Raw genomic sequence first — 22,194 nt, 5'->3', positions numbered from 1 at the left:
TTCATTACATCAACCAAAGTGTATATATACCTTGTATACTTCCCCCCCCACCTCTGTGCCCCCCCCCCCTTCCGAGCCACTTCAGTTTGCATTCTCTTTCCAAAATACCATTTCTTCTTGTGGAGGTAATTTCCCGTCCCCTTTTTTTAAGCCATTCTCAATAAATTTTCCCCAAACTTTATCAAAATCATTTTCCTTCCATACCCCTTTCCTGACTCTTAACCTACATGTCAATTTATCATTTATTGCTATTTTCCATAATTCTTTGTACCATTCTTCAATGGATATGTTTATTTTACCTTTCCAATTCTTCGCTATCAGTAATCTTGCTGCAGTTAACATGTTATCTATTGCATCTTTCTCTGTTTTTTTCAATTTCTTAACATTATATAGTGACAACAATGCAATACTTGCACTTTTCCCTAGCTTCATATCCATTATAGCTTCTATCTCTCCAAATACCTTCCCCCAAAATTCATTTACATATTTACATTGCCACCACATATGTATATATGTACCCACCTCCTGGCAACCTCTCCAACAATTTTTTGTGGAATTCCTATTAATATTTGCAATCTTTACTGGTGTTAAGTACCATTTCCAAACCAATTTGTAATAATTTTCTTTAACACGTATAGATAAGTTCTTTAAATATCTTTGATCCCATAATGGTGGAGGCATTACTTTTCATTCAACCCTCATGTGCCATCTTCTTCAAAGGCATTCATTTGTTGGAAAGTCCAGTCGTTAGACCAAACCCGTGAAGGTTGGATTCCCTTTGAAAACACGAGGTGGTAAAAATAACGTGTTGTTGAATGCTTTCATGGCCGGAATCACTGCGTTGCTTGAGTTTTTCAGGCTGTATGGCCATGTTCCAGTAGCATTCTCTCCTGACGCTTCACCTGAATCTGTAGCTAATGGCATCTTCAGCGGTTTTGTTGCTAGTGAGGCAAGTGGAGTGTATAAATCCCTGTGAAATAATGTCCAGGGTGGGAAAAAGAACCCTTGACTGTTTGAAGCAGGTGTGAATGTTGCCATTAGCAAGCTTGAGTAGCCTTGCAATTGCAAAATCAATCAGTGAAGGTCTCTGAATGGAGGTAACCTGGCTGTTGTTGCCTGGAGGTATCCTCTGTTTGGGAGGTGTTAACTGGCACTTGGTTGTTTGCTGTCTAGAATTCCCCTGTTTCTGAGTGGTGTTCTTTATTTACATGATTCTGGTGTTTTAAAATAATAATAATAATAATAATAATAATAATAATAATAATAATATGCATTATTTGCTCAAACATCACATAGTCCTAGACATTTGAGATCCAATACAGTAGCCAGCATAATGATCTTGTTTGCTGTGGACTCATCTTGTTGTGTATCAAATAATAACAATAATAATAATGCAGAGCAAGCAGAGAAAACCCGGAACTCAATTAGCATCATTAATTTAAGTCCACCCTAATTTTATTTTCACAATAGCCGTGCTTCTTCTCCCTCTGTTTCTTACTTGGTGGTGTTTCATTTTTTCAGCCGCATTTCAGACCTGGTGGACCAGCAGGCCGCCATGGAGGACAAGATGCGGGAAGACCGAGACGCCATGGTTGACAAGCTCCACCGGCATGCCACCGAGAGCACCTCCATCAAAATGGAGAACGAGAGGCTGAAGGTCAGTAGAGAAAGGCAGAGGCATCCCAGAGCTGGTGGCACAAGAAGGGAACCTCTCAACATCCTGCAATTCCCATTCTCCTCTCATAATAATAATAATAATAATAATAATAATAATAATAATAATAATAATAATAGACAAGAAGGGAACCCCTCAGCATCCTCCAATTCCCATCTTCCTCTCATAATAATAATAATAATAATGACAAGAAGGGAGCCTCACAACATCCTCCAATTCCAATTTTCCTTCAATAATAATAATAATAATAATAATAGACAAGAAGGGAGCCTGTCAACATCCTCCAATTCCCATTTTCCTCTCATAATAATAATAATAATAATAATAATAATAATAATAAAGATGGGAGCCTGTCAACATCCTCCAATTCCCATTTTCCTCTCACAACAACAACAACAGTAATAATAATAATAGAAGACAAGAAGGGAGCCTCTCAGCATCCTCCAATTCCCATTTTTCTCTCATAATAATAATAATAATAGAAGACAAAAAGGGAGCCTCACAATATCCTCCAATTCCCATTTTCCTCTCATAATAATAATAATAATAATAATAATAATAGACAAGAAGAGAGCCTTTCAGTATCCTTCAGTTCCCATTTTCCTCTCATATCATAACAACAACTGGAAAAGCTGACATGGTATGAGGTTTTAAAGCTTGAACTGCAAAGACTCTGGCACAAGCCACTCAAGGTGGTCCCACTGGGTGCAGTGGGACACTGGGTGCAGTGCCTAAAGACCTTGGCATGCACTTAAAAACAATTGGCAGTGACAAAATTACCATCTGCCAGCTGCAGAAGGCCACCTTACTGGGATCTGCACGCATTATTCGCCGATACCTCACATAGTCCTGGACACTTTGGAAGTGTGATCCAATACAACAGCCAGCAGAGTATCCGATGTGGACTCATCTTGTGTTTCAAATAATAATAATAATAATAATAATTAAAAAAAAGACAAGAAGGGAGCCTCTCAATATCCTCCAATTCCCATTTTCCTCTAATAATAATAATAATATCAATAATAATAACAAAAACAGCAATAATAGAAGACAAGAAGGGAGCCTCTCAGCATCTTCCATTCCCATCATCCCCAAGCAGTATGGCTGTCAGACAGAAGTAATAACAAAGTGGTCTCAGACAGCATCCTGGGGAACGTCTCCTCTACCAGCTCTAGAACTGGACATAAACTGGGCACAGAGGGTGTTCCAGTTATCGCTCCTTAATTTGCAGGGAGATGGTTCGGCCAGGACCCATGGCCACATAAAACAATATTTCTTTTTCCTTGGAAGTAGGCATTATTTTCTCCATGAACCCAATCCTTTGTTTTGTTTTGTGTTTACAGAATAGTATGATCCCCGTGGAGGAGAGAATGAATGAAGCCCAGCAAGAAATTGCAAAACTCAAAGCCTCTCTCAAGAACTACGAAGCCATGATCGAAACCTATAAGAGTCAGGTAGGTTGCCCTAAATGCCTTTAGAACCTTTATTTTTTTTCCCCGTTTGGCCACGTTGTGTTGAATCAAAGCCCTTTGTCAGAGCTATGTCTTGGCTTTGGGGCCTTCTGCGGCAACATAGAAGACAGTTGTGATGTGTCTTTCTGCCTGTCTTGTGCCTAGGTGGTGAAAACACGGATGGAAGCGGATGAGGTGACGGTGAAACTGGAGGCGTGCGACAAAGAGAACAAAGCTCTGAAAGAAGAAATGGCCAAGGAGATTGAAAATGTAAGAGTCCGGCCCAAACTCTTGAGTGGTTCTCCTCTCTTTTTTTTTAAAATGATGGCTGTACCTGCCATGCGTTGCTGTGGACAACCTTCCCTCCCTCTTTCTCTTCTTTTTTTCTTTCTCTCCTTTTTTTTCTTTCATTCTCTCCTTCCTTCCTTTGCCTCCTCTTCCTTCCCTTTTCTTTCTCTCCCTATTTCTCTTCTTTCTTTATCTCCTTTCTTCCCTTTTTTTCTTTCATTCTCTCCTTCCTTCCTTCCTTCCTTCCTTTTTTCCTTCCTTCCTTCCTTCTCTACCTCTTCCTTCCCTTTTCTTTCCCTCCCTCTTTCTCTTCTTTCATTCTCTCCTTCCTTCCTTCCTTCTCTACCTCTTCCTTCGCTTTTCTCTCCCTCCCTCTTTCTCTTCTTTCTTTCTCTCGTTCCTTCCTTTTTTTTCTTTCATTCTCTCCTTCCTTCCTTCCTTCCTTCCTTCTCTACCTCTTCCTTCGCTTTTCTTTCCCTCCCTCCCTCTTTCTCTTCTTTTTTCTTTCTTTCTTTCTCTCCTTCTTTCTCTTCCTCTTCCCTTTTCTTTCCCTCCCTCTTTCTCTTCTTTCTTTCTCTCCTTCCCTTTTTTCTTTCATTCTCTCCTTCCTTCTTTCCTTCCATCCTTCCTTCTCTAACTCTTCCTTCGCTTTTCTTTCCCTCCCTCCCTCTTTCTCTTCTTTCTTTTTCTCTTTCCTTCCTTCCTTCTCTACCTCTTCCTTCGCTTTTCTCTCCCTCCCTCTTCCTCTTCTTTCTTTCTCTCGTTCCTTCCTTTTTTCCTTTCATTCTCTCCCTTCCTTCCTTCTCTACCTCTTCCTTCCTTTTTCTTTCCCTCCCTCCCTTTTTCTCTTCTTTCTTTCTTTCTTTCTCTCCTTCCTTCCTTCTCTTCCTCTTCCTTCCCTTTTCTTTCTCTCCCTCTTTCTCTTCTTTCTTTCTCTCCTTCCCTTTTTTCTTTCATTCCCTCCTTCCTTCTCTTCCTCTTCCCTTCCTTCCTCCGTTTTCTTTCCCTTCCACTTTCTCTTCTTTCCTCCTTCTCTACCTATTCTTGGACTGCAGCTCCCAGCAGTCCTCCTGATCCATATACTTACCTACCTATCTCTATCCAATCTATCTATCTGGAGGATTGGTGGGAGTTGCATTCCAGGAATAGGAAATTGGAAATATGCAGGGATTGAGATGCTCTCAAAGAAATCCAAGGAGAAGAAAACTTGCAGCTTGGAAGCAGTGCATTTGGATCATTCTCCTCTCCTAAAGGGTCTGGTCTAGGGGATGATGGGAGCTGTAGAGTGTGGATATGCTATTGTGTGTTTTGTTTGCCAAGGAGTTGTTTTTGCTCACGCGCTGTAGCATGTTTTTGCTTTTTTGGCTTTTTAAGTCCCTTCTGCTGTGTTTTTCAGTGTTTTTATGAGTGATGGTCACTCATTGTCCAGTGGTTTTTGAGTTATGGTAATCCCACAAATGAACATTACATTTTTATTTATATAGATTATATATTACACTAACCATCCCCTGTCAGGTGTTGCTATGGCCCAGTCTGGTGATCTGGAAAACAAAGTAATGAGAAAGTGTTGGTTTCTAATACATGTAATTTTTTTCTGCTTGTAGGTAAACATTATTTCATGTTGTTACTTTGTCAGAGTTGATGTGGAGATTGTGTGGTTTGCCTACTCTGGAACAGGCAACATATCATTGTCCTTCTTTAGGAGACCCTTTCACAAATCTATGATATTATATCTCTGTGTGTGTGAATCATATATATCTATGGCTGGATGGCTCTTTGTCAGGAGGGCTTTGATTACATTTTCTTGCCACAGTGAAGGCAGTTGGACTGGATGGCTTAAGTAATTTCTGTTGGTCATGGGGGTTCTGTGTGGGAAGTTTGCCCCAATTCTACAACTCCCAAATGTCATGGTCTATTTTCCCCAAACTGTGTTCATATTTGGGCATATGGTATATTCGTGCCAAATTTGGTCCAGATCCATCATTGTTTGAGTCCACAGTGCTCTTTGGATGATGTAGGTGAACTACAACTCCCAAACTCAAGGTCAATGCGCACCAAAACCCTTCAAGTGTTTTCTGTTGGTCACGGGAGTTCTGTGTGCCAAGTTTGGTTCAATTCCATCATTGGTGGAGTTCAGAATACTCTTTGATTGTAGGTGAACTATAAATCCCAGTGTTTTTATGGTCACTCATTGGCCTGATTGGTGTCTTGTGTCCAAATTTGGTGTCAATGCGTCCAGTGGTTTTTGAGTTATGTTAATCCCACATACGAACATTACATTTTTATTATATAGATAGAACAGGCATAATGTTATGAATAGTTTCTGAGGCTTTAATATACTCCAACCATAGCCAGCTGACTACATTATATAATAATAATAATAATAATAATAATAATAATAATAATAATAGGCAAGGCAAAGTCCCATGAGAATATGACAAAGTCCTGAAACATGAGAATGAAAAACTGAAAGATAAATCCAAAGTCTCTTGGTTGAAGCGGGAAGCTGCTCTGACACTGAGGCACATTCAAACAGCCTGTTTAATCATAGAATCAAAGAGTTGGAAGAGACCTCATGGGCCATCCAGTCCAACCCCCTGCCAAGAAGCAGGAATATTGCATTCAAATCACCCCTGACAGATGGCCATCCAGCCTCTGCTTAAAAGCTTCCAAAGAAGGAGCCTCCACCACACTCCGGGGCAGAGAGTTCCACTGCTGAACGGCTCTCACAGTCAGGAAGTTCTTCCTAATGTTCAGATGGAATCTCCTCTCTTGTAGTTTGAAGCCATTGTTCCGCGTCCTAGTCTCCAAGGAAGCAGAAAACAAGCTTGCTCCCTCCTCCCTGTGGCTTCCTCTCACATATTTATACATGGCTATCATATCTCCTCTCAGCCTTCTCTTCTTCAGGCTAAATATGCCCAGTTCCCTAAGCCGCTCCTCATAGGGCTTGTTCTCCAGACCCTTGATCATTTTAGTCGCCCTCCTCTGGACACATTCCTGCTTGTCAATATCTCTCTTGAATTGTGGTGCCCAGAATTGGACACAATATTCCAGATGTGGTCTAACCAAAGCAGAATAGAGGGGTAGCATTACTTCCTTAGATCTAGACACTATGCTCCTATTGATGCAGGCCAAAATCCCATTGGCTTTTTTTGCCGCCACATCACATTGTTGGCTCATGTTTAACTTGTTGTCCACGAGGACTCCAAGATCCCTTTCACACGTACTGCTCTCGAGCCAGGCGTCACCCATTCTGTATCTTTGCATTTCATTTTTTCTGCCAAAGTGGAGTATCTTGCATTTGTCACTGTTGAACTTCATTTTGTTAGTTTTGGCCCATCTCTCTAATCTGTCAAGATCGTTTTGAATTCTGCTCCTGTCCTCTGGACTATTGGCTATCCCTCCCAATTTGGTGTCGTCTGCAAACTTGATGATCATGCCTTCTAGCCCTTCATCTAAGTCATTAATAAAGATCTTGAACAGGACCGGGCCCAGGACGGAACCCTCCTGATGGCACTCCACTTGTCACTTCTTTCCAATACACTTTGGACAACATGAAGCTGTTAGTCTATAGGTCCACCGCACACACCGTGGGCGCTACTGCTTGCTTCGCAGGGGCTTGTTTTTCTCAGAGGCCAATCCTGATGGGTGTCTCCCGGCTTTCTGTCCGCAGGCCCGCAAGCAGTTCCAGAGCCAGGTGGCCGAGCTGGAGAAGCTTCCCGAGATCTTGAAGATCACCGAGACGAAGCTGGCCGAGTGCCAGGACCAGCTCAAGAGCTACGAGAAGAAGAACATGGACCTGTCCGCCATGATTACGGACCTCCGCCAGCGGGTAAGGGACTGGCAGAAGACGCCCACGCGAACCTCCAGCCGGGGACCCAAATGAGCCGCCTCTCGCCTCAGGAAAGTGCAACCTCTGCTCTCTTGTCTCGTCTCTCTTTGAAATGATTAAAACATCTGCACTGCGTAATACATGGGCGCCTGGCATCTCCTTTGTGCTTGCTGCTTTGAGTTTTCCTCCTGAGCTTCAGTCGCTGGCAAGTCGGCTTCACGCTTTCAAGGGTTTCTGATGTGCTTAAGTTTGTCAACTCTCTTCTATTAGCTCTGTTTTCATTCGCTAAACTGACACCTGTCTGTAAATAACTAATATTAGAGCTCTGTTTACTTAGACCAGGCCTGGGCCAACTTTGGCCCTCCCTCCAGTAGTTTGGCTGGCTGTTAGGGATTGTAGAAGTTGCAGTCCAAAACACCTGGAGGAGGGCCAAAGTTGGCTCAGGCCTGACTTTGCCATTTAAGCCCATGCCTGAATGATGATGATGATTATTATTATTATTATTATTATTCAGTAATACCAATGGCATTTTAGGCTGACTTTGAAGCTGCAAGGCCATTCAATGCTAATCAAACTGGCCAATTGCAATATTATTATTATTGTGCCGTTACGCCCAGACGCTTGATAATAAAACTTTGATGTGCTGCTATCTATGTCTGGGCGAAACTGCTGGGGTCTTTCTTTAGGCAGATTGAGCTTTCTTGAATAACTGAGTCCACTTCAAGATTGAAACATTAAACAGGGTATTTATTCGCAAAGTTCTGGTAGACTTGGCTCCGCTTATCAATGTTACAAACAGTCAATGAGTAATAAACTCCATCTATATTAATAAATGCTATCTATATTCAATTGTTCCCTATTTATGACTCAATTAAACTCAATTACTCTATCTATCTATCTATTTATTATCTATAGGTCCCAATTAAACTAAATTACTCAATAAATCTATCTATCTATCTATTATCTATATGTCTCAATTAAACTAAATTAAACTCAATTGTTTTTACAATGGTATCTTCTGAGGTACCTGTCTGCCAACAGCACATCATGGATTCTTCCTTAAGGCTGAAGGAGCAGGGAGGCCTCCAAAATGGCTGCTTCTACCCTGAAAACAGGGGGGGGGGAGCAAAGAGCTACTCTTTGGCCAATTATTGCAGAGGGCCTGAAAACTGGCATTCCTGTTCTGGCTGCTAACTTTTTAGGCCTTTGCAGAGGCTGCAGCAGCCTAGGAGAAAGGCAAGGGGCAACCAATTTAAGCAACCCAAAAAGGCAATAAACACAGTCTCCTGGGAGATGGAACAATTATTATTACTATTGGTCAATAATACTGTTGACCTTCCAGGCAGACCTTGAAGCTGCAAGGCCATTCAATGCTAATCAAGCTGGCCAATTGCAATATTATTATTATTATTACTATTGATCAATAATACTGTTGACCTTTCAGGCAGACCTTGAAGCTGCAAGGCCATTCAATGCTAATCAAGCTGGCCAATTGCAATATTATTATTATTATTACTATTGATCAATAATACTGTTGACCTTTCAGGCAGACCTTGAAGCTGCAAGGCCATTCAATGCTAATCAAGCTGGCCAATTGCAATATTATTATTATTATTACTATTGATCAATAATACTGTTGACCTTTCAGGCAGACCTTGAAGCTGCAAGGCCATTCAATGCTAATCAAGCTGGCCAATTGCAATATTATTATTATTATTACTATTGATCAATAATACTGTTGACCTTTCAGGCAGACCTTGAAGCTGCAAGGCCATTCAATGCTAATCAAGCTGGCCAATTGCAATATTATTATTATTATTACTATTGATCAATAATACTGTTGACCTTTCAGGCAGACCTTGAAGCTGCAAGGCCATTCAATGCTAATCAAGCTGGCCAATTGCAATATTATTATTATTATTACTATTGGTCAATAATACTGTTGACCTTTCAGGCAGACCTTGAAGCTGCAAGGCCATTCAATGCTAATCAAGCTGGCCAATTGCATTATTATTATTATTATTATTATTATTATTACTATTGTTCAATAATACTGTTGACCTTTCAGGCAGACCTTGAAGCTGCAAGGCCATTCAATGCTAATCAAGCTGGCCAATTGCAATATTATTATTATTATTATTACTATTATTACTATTGGTCAATAATACTGTTGACCTTTCAGGCAGACCTTGAAGCTGCAAGGCCATTCAATGCTAATCAAGCTGGCCAATTGCAATATTATTATTATTATTATTATTATTATTATTATTATTATTACTATTGGTCAATAGTACTGTTGACCTTTCAGGCAGACCTTGAAGCAGAAAGGCCATTCAATGCTAATCAAGCTGGCCAATTGCAATATTATTATTATTACTACTACTACTACTACTACTACTACTTTTTGTCAAGAATACTATTGGCCTTTCAGGCAGACCTTGAAGCAGAAAGACCATTCAATGCTAATCAAGCTGGCCAATTGCAATATTATTATTATTATTATTATTATTATTATTATTATTATTACTATTGGTCAATAGTACTGTTGACCTTTCAGGCAGACCTTGAAGCAGAAAGGCCATTCAATGCTAATCAAGCTGGCCAATTGCAATATTATTATTATTATTACTACTACTACTACTACTACTACTACTTTTTGTCAAGAATACTATTGGCCTTTCAGGCAGACCTTGAAGCAGAAAGACCATTCAATGCTAATCAAGCTGGCCAGTTGCAACATTATTATTATTATTATTATTATTATTATTACTTTTTGTCAAGAATACTATTGGCCTTTCAGGCAGACCTTGAAGCTGCAAGGCCATTCAATGCTAATCAAGCTGGCCAGTTGCAGCCTTATTGTTGTTATTATTGGTTAATAATACTATTGGCCTTTCAGGCAGACCTTGAAGCTGCAAGGCCATTCAATGCTAAACGAGCTGGCCAGTTACAACATTCACACTGGCCTGAAACAGACAAGAGTTCTTTCTCCCATCCTGGACATCATTCCAGAGATGGATAAATCCACTTGTCTAGTTTCTCACAGACCTCCCAACCTCTGAGGATGCCTGCCATAGATGCGGGTGAAATGTCAGGAACATGGCCAGACAGCCTGGAAAACTCACAACAACCCTGTGATTCTGGCCATGAAAGCCTTCGACAACACAATGCAGTAATTGTATCCCATGAAAAGGCCCTAAGTCTGTAGGGGAAAAGGTTGGGTTCCAAAAACCAGCCCCTTTTGGGCATTTTGGCCAAAAATGTCTAGCAGGACCTGTTAAAATAGAAGGGACAACCACTGTGTGTTGGTAACTTGAAACTGAGGTATATTTGCCCAATAATAGTCTTATTTTCACAGTCTTTCCTTTATATAAGGTTTATTTACAACTGCCAACTCAATTGCACTTTGCAGCTTTGCTATTTTGCCACAGGCCTAATGCCAACCTGGCAGATTCATCCCCTTCTTCTGGGTGCTTTAATGTGTTTTAGGCTGAGGAGCACCGAAATGCATGTGTCATTTCCTTCATGTCGAGGTTAATACACACTTAGCGCCATGCACTAGGCCTTCATGTTCCCTCCCTGTGAATGTTTTGCGCTTTGATTGTTCTCACTGTCAACCTCGTGCTTTCATTGGCTCCCTAAGCCATTTTATTTTCTTTGTGCTGGAGAATGTGCTGCTTGCCTCAATGGGTATGCTTTGCTTTCCTTGCAGGTGGCTGGTGGCTCTTCTGTGTGGCTCTTGAGAAGAAACCCTTTCAGGCTTGATAGACAGTCCCTGAAAAAGGGCCCAATCCTCGTAAATTAGAAGGTCCCAGGGCACAAGCCAGCCCCATCATCCTCTTTCTGAATTCATAGGACGTGCCTTTGGGCAGCCTCTTTTGCTGCTTCTTAAAAATTGGGTTCCAGCTCACAGTTTAAGAATCTCGGAGGACTGGCTTCCCGGTGAAGGAAGGAAGGAAGGAAGGACAAAAGAGAGGAAGGGAAGAATGGAAGGAGAAAGAAGGAGAGAAGGAAAGACAACAAAAGGGTAGAAGGAAAGGATGGAAGGAAGGAAAGAGAAGGAACGGACGAAGAAAGGAAAGGAGAAAGATGGAGAGAAGTAGGAAAGAGGCGAGGAAGAGAAGGATGGAAGGAGGGAGGAAAGGGGAAAGTAAGAAGGAGTAAGAGAAGGATGGAAGGAAGGAAAAAGAGGGAGGTATGGAGGAAGGAAAGAGAGAAGGAAGGACAAAAGGGAGGAAAGGAAGGATGGAAGGTGAAAGAAGGAGAGAGAGAGAAAGGGGGAAGGAAGGAAAGACAAAAGTGACAGAAGGAAGGAACAACAAAAGGGTAGAGGGGAAGGATGGAAGGAAGGAAGGGAAGGAGAAAGGAAAGAGAAGGAAGGACAAAAGGGAGGATGGGTAGGGTAGAAGGAAAAAGACAGAGGGAAGGAAGGAGGAAAGAGGGAAGTAAGGAAAGACAAAAGGGAAGGAAAGAAGGGGAAAGGGAGTGGGAAGGAAGGATGAAAGGGTGGAAAGGAAGGAAGGACGGAACGAGAAATGGAGGGATGGAAGGAGGAGGGAGGAAAGACAAAAATGAAGGAAGGATGAAAGGGTAGAAGGGATGGAAGGAAGGAAGGAGGAAGAGAAGGAACAGAGGAAGAGAAGGAGGGAAGGAAGAAAGGACAAAGAGGAAGGAAGGAAGGAAGGAGAAAGACGGAGAGAGGTAGGAAAGAGGCAAGGAAGGAAGGGAAAGATGGAAGGAGAAGGAGGGAGGGAAGAAAGAAGGAACTAAGGAAGGAAGGAAGGAGGAAGAGAAGGATGGAAGGAATGAAAGGGAGGGAGGTAAAGCCAAAGGAAAGAGAAGGAAGGGTGGGAGGAAGGAAAGACAAAAGGGAAGGAAAGAGGGACGAGAGGGTGGAAGGGAAGGACAAAAGGGAGGGAAGAGAAGGAGGTAAGGAGAAAGGAAAGAGAGAAGGAAGGACAAAAGGGAGGACAGGAAGGATGGAAGGTGAAAGAAGGAGAGAGGAAAAGAGGGAGGGAAGAAAAGACAAAAGTGAAGGAAGGAAGGAACAACGAAAGGGTAGAAGGAAAGGATGGAAGGAAGGAAGGGAAGGAGAAAGGAAAGAGAAAGAAGGACAAAAGGGAGGAAGGGTAGAATGGAAGGAGAAATAGGGAAGGAAGGAAGGAGGAAAGAGGGAAGGAAGTCAAAAGGGGAGAAGGGGAAAGGGAGAGAGGGAAGGAAGGTTGAAAGGGTGGAAAAGAAGGAAGGAGGGAACAAGAAAGCGAAGGACGGAAGGAGGGGGAGGAAAGACAAAAATGAAGGCAGGAAGGATGAAAGGGTAGAAGGGAAGGATGGAAGAAAGGAAATGAAGGAGGAAGGAAAGAGAAGGAATGGAGGTAGAGGAGGAGGGAAGGAAGAAAGGGAAGAAAGGAAGGAGAAGAAGGGAGGAAAGAAAAGTAAGGAAGAAGGGGAAGAAGAGAAGGATGGCAGGAATGAGAGGGAGGGGAGGTAAGGCGGAAGGAAAGAGAAGAAAGGATGGAAGCAAGGAAGGACAAAAGGGAAGGAAAGAGGGACGAGAGAGTGGAAGGGAAGGATGGATGGAAGGAGGAAAGGGGAGGGAAGGAGGAAGGAAGGATAGGATAGGATGGTTAGAGAGAGAGGAGGGCCTGAGAATCCAGGCCCAGGCCTGGGTTTTCCTCTACTCGTCTTTGCTCAATCACAAAACATTTTGCAACAGTCAAACTTTTCTCAATGCCACCTAGTGGCTGCTTTAGGTATTTACACAGATTGGTTGTTCACCGTTTACTGCGGACTTTGTGAAATACGCTTCAGCTGCACTTCATCAGCAAATCTTTGATTTTTTATATCTATGCTTGGGGTCATGTAAACATTTCCTCTGGCAGAAAGGGGGCCACAGGTGGGAAAAGTTTTCAGAAGCGGAGCAAACAACATTGTGACATTGTGATCAAACAATTCCTACTCCGTCTGTTTCCCATCTGCAGCCTGACATTGAAAACAGGTCACCTCTTGCTTTGCTCCAGAAGTCCATCCCTGTTTCTCCAAGAAGGCCTTCTCCTTGGACACATCTGGCTCCTTTCCCTCCCTGGTCTCTCTGAAGATACTTTGCATGTTTCACGCTTCTCTTCCCTCCGTTTTAGATTGAACTCCAAGGAGACAAGATGGAGATGGCAAGAGAGAAATATCATTTGGCCCACGAGCAGAACAAGCAGCTGGTCCTCAAGCTGGAAGAAGTGGAGAGGTCAGGGGAGGGCAAAAACCACAACGCGTATTGTCGGGATGTTTACAGTTGTTGCACACAGTTGAGTTGCTGCTCAGGAACACACCATCCAATCCCTCTGCACAGATGGCCACCCAGCTTCTGCTTAAAATCAATCCAAGAAGGAGAGGAACCAAACTTCCAGGGAGTGCAGCCATACAGAAAGTCCATAATAATAATAATAATAATAATAATAATAATAATAATAATAATAATAATTTTTATTTATAACCTGCCACTCGGGGCGGGTAACATCAGCCAAGCCCAAAAATAATACAGCATAATTAGACACAGAAAAATTACATCACGACAAAATACAAAAATTAACATAATAAAATAAACAGTACAAAATAACATTATAAAAATCAAACAAAAGGTGGGCCAGATGCACGAGATAAAATATTAAAATGTTAATGTTAGGAAGGCCTTCTTAGTATAAAAATTAATATTAATATTAGGAATCCATTAATATTAATTAATATTAAGTACATATTAATATTAGGAAGTCCTTAGAATCATAGATTTGAAAGAGACCTGGTGGGCTATCCGGTCCAACCCCCTGCCAAGAAGCAGGAAAATCGCATTCAAAGCACCCCCGACAGATGGTCATCCAACCTCTGTTTAAAAGCCTCCAAAGAACGAGCCTCAACTACACTCTGAGGCAGAGAGTTCCACTGCTGAACAGCTCTCACAGTCAGGAAGTTCTTCCTTATCTTCAGATGGAATCTCCTTTCCTGCAGTTTGAAGCCATTGTGCCATTGTGTCCTAGTCTTCAGGGAAGCAGAAAACAAGCTTGTTCCCTCCTCCCCATGACTTCCTCTCACATATTTATACATGGCTAAAATATCTCCTCTTAGTATTCCTTTCTGCAGGCTAAACATGCCCAGCTCTTTAAGCCTCTCCTCATAGGGCTTGTTCTCCAGACCCTTGATCATTTGAGTTGCCTTCCTCTGGACGCATTCCAGCTTGTCAGTATTGTCAGTATTAATGTTTAGGTGGAAACTGTGATTCCTCAAAGTTACGCCGTACTTCCCTTGTGTGTTTTTTTCATGTTTTCCTCTTTTCTTTCAATGGAATCCTTACAAAAATAAATTGTTTTACTGTCATGGTTTAGGAAACTTGAAGCAACAAGCAGCCAGAACATCGAGTTCCTGCAAGTCATTGCCAAGCGGGAGGAGTCGATCCATCAGTCCCAGCTGCGCCTGGAGGAGAAGACCCGGGAATGCGGCTCTTTGGCCCGTCAGCTGGAGATGGCCATTGACGATGCCAAGAGGCAGGTGGGTGCGGGAACGCCGCGTGTTGATTGGTCCCTGGCCTTTTGGAAGTTGAGATCAGACTCCCGTTGTTTCCACACTGTTTTCTAAAGGGAAACTCTGGCTCCCCTGTAAAACCAAGCCTTGACCAATATACTACTACTAATACTAATACTAATAATACTACTGCTAATAATAATAATATGATATTATAATTAGATATTTTATATTACATGTAATTATATTATAATTACATTAATATTATATTACTTATAATTATATTATATTATAACTTTAATCATATATAATAATAATATAGTAATATTATTATGTTACTAATAATATTACAATATAATGGTATAGTACATTATAGTATTACTAATAATATAATATAATATAATATAATAATATATTATAATTATAATAATATAGTAATATTATATTACTAATAATATTACAATATAATGGTATAGTACATTATAGTAATATATAATACTGATATTGTGCTATGGTAATAATATAATGTATTGCATGTGTATATATCTTGTAAGCTGCTCGGAGTCCCCTTCAGGGTGAGAAGGGCGGCATATAAATGTCATAAATAAATAAATAGATTCTGAATTCTCTGCCTTGCTCTCTGCAGTTGGAGCAGGCGAGAGATCGGGCGGCGACAAGGGAACGAACAGCCCAGTCTAAAATATTGGATTTGGAGACTCAGCTGAGCAGGACCAAGACAGAGTTGAATCAGATGCGGCGGACCAAGGATGATGTGAGTAATGGGCCACCATCTTTCGCCCAAGTATGGGCCAGCTTTAACCCTTCTTCCGGGTATTTTGGACTGCAACTCCCACAATACCTAACAGCTGGTAGGCTGTTAGGAATTGTGGGAATTGGGAGTCCAAAATACCTGGAGGGCCATCTGTTGGGGGTGCTTTGAATGCGATTTTCCTGCTACTTGGCAGAATGGGGTTAGACTGGATAGTCCAGCTCTAGGATTCCATCTCCTTTTTACCACCTGTGGAAGCAATGAGAAGGCAAGTGATTTATAATATAATGTAATACAATATAATAATAATAATAATAATAATAATAATAATAATAATAATAATAATATAATTATATATTTTATATTACATGCAATATTACTAATAATATTACAATATAATGGTATAGTACAATATAGTAATGTATTGTCGAAGGTTTTCATGGCCGGAATCACTGGGTTGTTGTAGGTTTTTCCGGGCTATATGGCCATGGTCTAGAGGCATTCTCTCCTGACGTTTCGCCTGCATCTATGGCAAGCATCCTCAGAGGTAGTGACTCACTACCTCTGAGGATGCTTGCCATAGATGCAGGCGAAAAGTCAGGAGAGAATGCCTCTAGACTATGGCCATATAGCCCGGAAAAACCTACAACCCAATATAGTAATATATAATACTGCTATTGTGCTATGCTAGTAATATATTGTATGTATATATATCTTGTAAGATACTCTGAGTCCCCTTCAGGGTGAGAAGGGCAGTGTAGCGAGGGAGAAAGACTATTTCCTCTTTAAAAACCTTTTTGCTACCTTATACTGATTCAGTTTCTTCTTTTATATTGGCTGGGACTTTCTTTGTGCCGTTAAACCTTTGTACTTCATATCACAGGCAATGAAACACTCTTGTGTATAACGAAGTAACACAGTTTATTTATAACTTCTGGCTCCAACGCTTGTGGTTACATTTGTGTTTTGTTGCAACCTTGAGGCTTACAGTCAGTATCATTTACTTGGTTAACTTTTCTGAATAAACTATCAATGTTTCACATTCACAAACATGTTACTTGCTTTACACACTCTTGGCTGAATTATATTCTGAACTAAGGCAACACTAGCCTTCTTTATGTTCCTTAAAACTCGAGCTCTATTTAACTAACTGCTTCTCTATATCAGAAGTCTTTAACACATCTTCATAACTGCTTATTTGTATCTGGCACTCAAAAACTCCCCTCTTCACACACAGATTCCTAACTGTCATTTTCAAACTCTCTCACTCTAACTGCGTCTTTCAGAACCTTGGCCCTTTGGAATGTTCAGCTCTGCTCTCCCCAACTGTCATTTTGGCCTAACAGCCTTTTCAAATCCTGGGCCTACACTAATTTGCATATGACCAATCGGCTTCCCATATGCAAATGAATCCTATCTCTGCTGTTGCTACCCTGTCTGTGCCTATTCTTCCCTATCTGCCATATGTAAACATAGAGCTATACACCAAAACATTAACACAGAGTAGCAATTTCACTACAGGCGGCATATCAATGCTGTAAATAAATACAAATAAATAAGTGACTGCTGGAAGAGCACTTTGGTTTTCTCGATGTTCAATGAGAGGCCGAGCTTTTCGTATGCTTGTAGGTCATGGCTTGTAGGTCGTCTTCTGAATATGCACACACTACGTTATCATCGGCATATTGGAGTTCTATCACTAATATTGTTGTGACCTTGGTTATGTCAACTGATATAATCCAGCTCAGTGCATTTCAGCTGCATTCTGAAACTGTCACCTGGCAGCGTAAATCCAGCCTGAGTCTTTGGTGTGGCAATGCTTTGTCTCAATCCTTCCGCAGGCCGAACATCGGTTCCAAAGCCGCCTTCAGGACTTGAAGGACCGCCTCGAACAGTCGGAGAGCACCAACCGCAGCATGCAGAACTACGTCCAGTTCCTGAAGTCCTCGTACGCCAACGTCTTTGGAGACAGTGCCTTAACCAGTTCCCCCATCCGGCCTCGATCTCCCCTGTGACCAAACCATTGCCCTTGCTGTTGGGTTTGTGTGTGTGTGTGTGTGTGCGTTTCAAAGCCATATCCAACTCCACAATCTGTCGGAGTAACCAATTTCCGGAATGGAGCTGGCAACCACTCGGGGCATATTGTATCCTTCCTATTCTTCTAGTGCCTTACACAGGATTTTTTAATTATTATTTCCTACTTATGTGTGTTTGGCATAAGTGTGCTTGTGCAACAATTCCACGAGGTTTAAAGATCATGTTTTAACCAACTTTTGGAAGAGATGTGGACGTATTCAAGGCTGTGTGCCAGGCATAGGAGGGAAGGGCGGCCATTTGTTTACCTTTTTTAATATTTGTAGCTGTTCTGCCCATAACAAGACCCATAACCCATTGCAAGTGAAGGGATGCACGTAACGGCAGAGTATCTTCCTTTTCATGGGATCCACAGTTTGAGACTTACATATTCTAAATTATTTACCTTCTTTGTATGCGTGACGTAGTGTTGATTAATGGGATTTTAGTTGTCGGGTATCCATTTAATGGTTTTGTTTGCACCCTAATATGTGTGTCTGTGTGACCTTTCTTCTGGGATGATCCTTTCCACGTGCCAAATCTTCATTCTAAAGCAGATCCAGAGTTGGGTTTCCACACTCTCTTCTTGCGAGGTTTTGGAAGAATAGATTGTTCGTGCAAAATCGCAATCGTCTTCCCAAATATTGGTTGCTTTCATCCTAAATACGTGGTTGCAGGGAGGGGACAAATCAGCCAACTGATTGCTGTGGAGACTTAAAAAAATATTTATATAGGTTAGACCTATATGTGATTTTTTAAAGACTGCTGCAATAAAATAATTTTTTTGAAAGAAAATGAATACTTTGTGTTTTTCCTCCACATTAAAAATTACCTTGCAGCTACTAAGCGTTTCCTTGCAGCTACTAAGCGTTCACGTTGTGTGTTTATGTTCATACACACATATATATGTGTGTCTAGAGCAGGGTTTCTCAACCTGGAGGTCGGGACCCATGGGGGGGGGGTCGCAAGGGGGTGTCAGAGGGGTCGCCAAAGACCATCAGAAAACACAGGTGATGGGGGTACTGTATAGGAAGTTTGGCCCAATTTTATCGTTCATGGGGTTCAGAATTCTCTTTGATTGTAGGTGAACTATAAATCCCAGCAACTACAACTCCCAAATGTCAAGCTCTATTTTCCCCAAACTCCACCAGTGATCACATTTGGACATATTGTGTATTTGTGCCAACTTTGGTCCAGATCCATCATGGTTTGAGTCCACGGTTCTCTCTGGATGTAGGTGAACTACAACTCCAAAACTCTAGGTCAATGCCCACAAAATCCTTCCAGTATTTTCTGTTGGTCATGAGAGTTCTTTGTGCTAAGTTTGGTTCATGTGGTTCAATTATATCGTTGGTGGAGTTCAGAGTTATAGGTGTACTATAAATCCCAGCAACTACTTATGGCTTGGAGCCCCCGGTGGCACAGTGGGTTAAAGCACTGAGCTGCTGATCTTGTTGATCGAAAGGTCGCAGGTTCGATTCCGGGGAGCAGCGTGAGCTTCCGCTGTCAGCCCTAGCTTCTGCCAACCTAGCAGTTCGAAAACATGCAAATGTGAGTAGACCAATAGATACTTCTCCGGCGGGAAGGTAACAGCGCTCCATGCAGTCATGCCGGCCACATGACCTTGGAGGTGTCTATGGACAACGCTGGCTCTTCAGCTTAGAAATGGAGATGAGCACCACACCCCAGAGTCAGACATGACTGGACTTAATGTCAGGGGACTACCTTTACCTGTTTACTTATGGCTAATTCCCAAATGACAAAAACACAGTCCTGGGTGCAATGCTGAATGTGTCCACCAGAGGGCGGCAAAGGGTAACACATAGGAGTCAGTCCTGGGCAAACAGGTGCCCATAAGGCTTCAATGGAGGGGCAGAATACCAAGAGGGTGCAATGCTGGATCTGTCCACCGGAGGGCGGCAAAGGGTAACACATAGGAGTCAGTCCTGGGCAAACAGGTGCCCATAAGGCTTCAATGGAGGGGCAGAATACCAAGAGGGCGCAATGCTGGATGTGTCCACCGGAGGGCGGCAAAGGGTAACACATAGGAGTCAGTCCTGGGCAAACAGGTGCCCATAAGGCTTCAATGGAGGAGCAGAATACCAAGAGGGCGCAATGCTGGATCTGTCCACCGGAGGGCGGCAAAGGGTAACACATAGGAGTCAGTCCTGGGCAAACAGGTGCCCATAAGGCTTCAATGGAGGAGCAGAATACCAAGAGGGTGCAATGCTGGATGTGTCCACCGGAGGGCGGCAAAGGGTAACACATAGGAGTCAGTCCTGGGCAAACAGGTGCCCATAAGGCTTCAATGGAGGGGCAGAATACCAAGAGGGTGCAATGCTGGATGTGTCCACCGGAGGGCGGCAAAGGGTAACACATAGGAGTCAGTCCTGGGCAAACAGGTGCCCATAAGGCTTCAATGGAGGGGCAGAATACCAAGAGGGCGCAATGCTGGATGTGTCCACCGGAGGGCGGCAAAGGGTAACACATAGGAGTCAGTCCTGGGCAAACAGGTGCCCATAAGGCTTCAATGGAGGGGCAGAATACCAAGAGGGCGCAATGCTGGATCTGTCCACCGGAGGGCGGCAAAGGGTAACACATAGGAGTCAGTCCTGGGCAAACAGGTGCCCATAAGGCTTCAATGGAGGAGCAGAATACCAAGAGGGCGCAATGCTGGATGTGTCCACCGGAGGGCGGCAAAGGGTAACACATAGGAGTCAGTCCTGGGCAAACAGGTGCCCATAAGGCTTCAATGGAGGAGCAGAATACCAAGAGGGCGCAATGCTGGATGTGTCCACCGGAGGGCGGCAAAGGGTAACACATAGGAGTCAGTCCTGGGCAAACAGGTGCCCATAAGGCTTCAATGGAGGGGCAGAATACCAAGAGGGTGCAATGCTGGATGTGTCCACCGGAGGGCGGCAAAGGGTAACACATAGGAGTCAGTCCTGGGCAAACAGGTGCCCATAAGGCTTCAATGGAGGAGCAGAATACCAAGAGGGCGCAATGCTGGATGTGTCCACCGGAGGGCGGCAAAGGGTAACACATAGGAGTCAGTCCTGGGCAAACAGGTGCCCATAAGGCTTCAATGGAGGAGCAGAATACCAAGAGGGCGCAATGCTGGATGTGTCCACCGGAGGGCGGCAAAGGGTAACACATAGGAGTCAGTCCTGGGCAAACAGGTGCCCATAAGGCTTCAATGGAGGGGCAGAATACCAAGAGGGCGCAATGCTGGATGTGTCCACCGGAGGGCGGCAAAGGGTAACACATAGGAGTCAGTCCTGGGCAAACAGGTGCCCATAAGGCTTCAATGGAGGAGCAGAATACCAAGAGGGTGCAATGCTGGATGTGTCCACCGGAGGGCGGCAAAGGGTAACACATAGGAGTCAGTCCTGGGCAAACAGGTGCCCATAAGGCTTCAATGGAGGAGCAGAATACCAAGAGGGCGCAATGCTGGATGTGTCCACCGGAGGGCGGCAAAGGGTAACACATAGGAGTCAGTCCTGGGCAAACAGGTGCCCATAAGGCTTCAATGGAGGGGCAGAATACCAAGAGGGTGCAATGCTGGATGTGTCCACCGGAGGGCGGCAAAGGGTAACACATAGGAGTCAGTCCTGGGCAAACAGGTGCCCATAAGGCTTCAATGGAGGGGCAGAATACCAAGAGGGTGCAATGCTGGATGTGTCCACCGGAGGGCGGCAAAGGGTAACACATAGGAGTCAGTCCTGGGCAAACAGGTGCCCATAAGGCTTCAATGGAGGAGCAGAATACCAAGAGGGCGCAATGCTGGATGTGTCCACCGGAGGGCGGCAAAGGGTAACACATAGGAGTCAGTCCTGGGCAAACAGGTGCCCATAAGGCTTCAATGGAGGGGCAGAATACCAAGAGGGTGCAATGCTGGATGTGTCCACCGGAGGGCGGCAAAGGGTAACACATAGGAGTCAGTCCTGGGCAAACAGGTGCCCATAAGGCTTCAATGGAGGAGCAGAATACCAAGAGGGCGCAATGCTGGATGTGTCCACCGGAGGGCGGCAAAGGGTAACACATAGGAGTCAGTCCTGGGCAAACAGGTGCCCATAAGGCTTCAATGGAGGGGCAGAATACCAAGAGGGTGCAATGCTGGATGTGTCCACCGGAGGGCGGCAAAGGGTAACCCATAGGAGTCAGTCCTGGGCAAACAGGTGCCCATAAGGCTTCAATGGAGGAGCAGAATACCAAGAGGGCGCAATGCTGGATGTGTCCACCGGAGGGCGGCAAAGGGTAACACATAGGAGTCAGTCCTGGGCAAACAGGTGCCCATAAGGCTTCAATGGAGGGGCAGAATACCAAGAGGGTGCAATGCTGGATGTGTCCACCGGAGGGCGGCAAAGGGTAACGCATAGGAGTCCTAGGCAGATAGGTGCCATAAGGCTTCAATGGAGGGGCAGAATAACAAGAGGGTGCAATGCTGGATGTGTCCACTGGAGGGCGGCAAAGGGTAACGCATAGGAGTCCTAGGCAAATAGGTGCCATAAGGCTTCAATGGAGGGGCAGAATAACAAGAGGGTGCAATGCTGGATGTGTCCACCGGAGGGCGGCAAAGGGTAACGCATAGGAGTCCTAG

At 43.5% G+C, this 22,194-nt stretch overlaps 1 protein-coding gene across 5 annotated transcripts in view; it reads left to right on the top strand.

The window, feature by feature from the left end:
- ODF2 (outer dense fiber of sperm tails 2) overlaps positions 1-17,632 on the top strand; it is a 47,188-nt gene extending 29,556 nt beyond the window's left edge. For all 5 annotated transcript variants that reach the window (XM_060757193.2, XM_067471955.1, XM_060757195.2 and 2 more), the window contains exons 13-20: positions 1,522-1,657; positions 3,019-3,129; positions 3,292-3,396; positions 7,088-7,246; positions 13,384-13,484; positions 14,617-14,779; positions 15,399-15,524; positions 17,363-17,632. In XM_060757193.2, the coding sequence (XP_060613176.2) occupies positions 1,522-1,657; positions 3,019-3,129; positions 3,292-3,396; positions 7,088-7,246; positions 13,384-13,484; positions 14,617-14,779; positions 15,399-15,524; positions 17,363-17,536 (1,075 nt within the window). In that variant the 3' untranslated portion in view covers positions 17,537-17,632. The remainder of the gene's footprint in view (positions 1-1,521; positions 1,658-3,018; positions 3,130-3,291; positions 3,397-7,087; positions 7,247-13,383; positions 13,485-14,616; positions 14,780-15,398; positions 15,525-17,362) is intronic.
- The last annotated feature ends 4,562 nt before the right edge of the window (positions 17,633-22,194 follow it).

This window comes from Anolis sagrei, chromosome 11 (genome assembly GCF_037176765.1).
Source record: "Anolis sagrei isolate rAnoSag1 chromosome 11, rAnoSag1.mat, whole genome shotgun sequence".
In the NCBI taxonomy this organism is placed as follows: Eukaryota; Metazoa; Chordata; class Lepidosauria; order Squamata; family Dactyloidae; genus Anolis; species Anolis sagrei.
The sequence above is the reverse complement of the archived record's forward strand: the minus strand, read 5'-3'. Positions and strand labels throughout refer to the sequence as shown.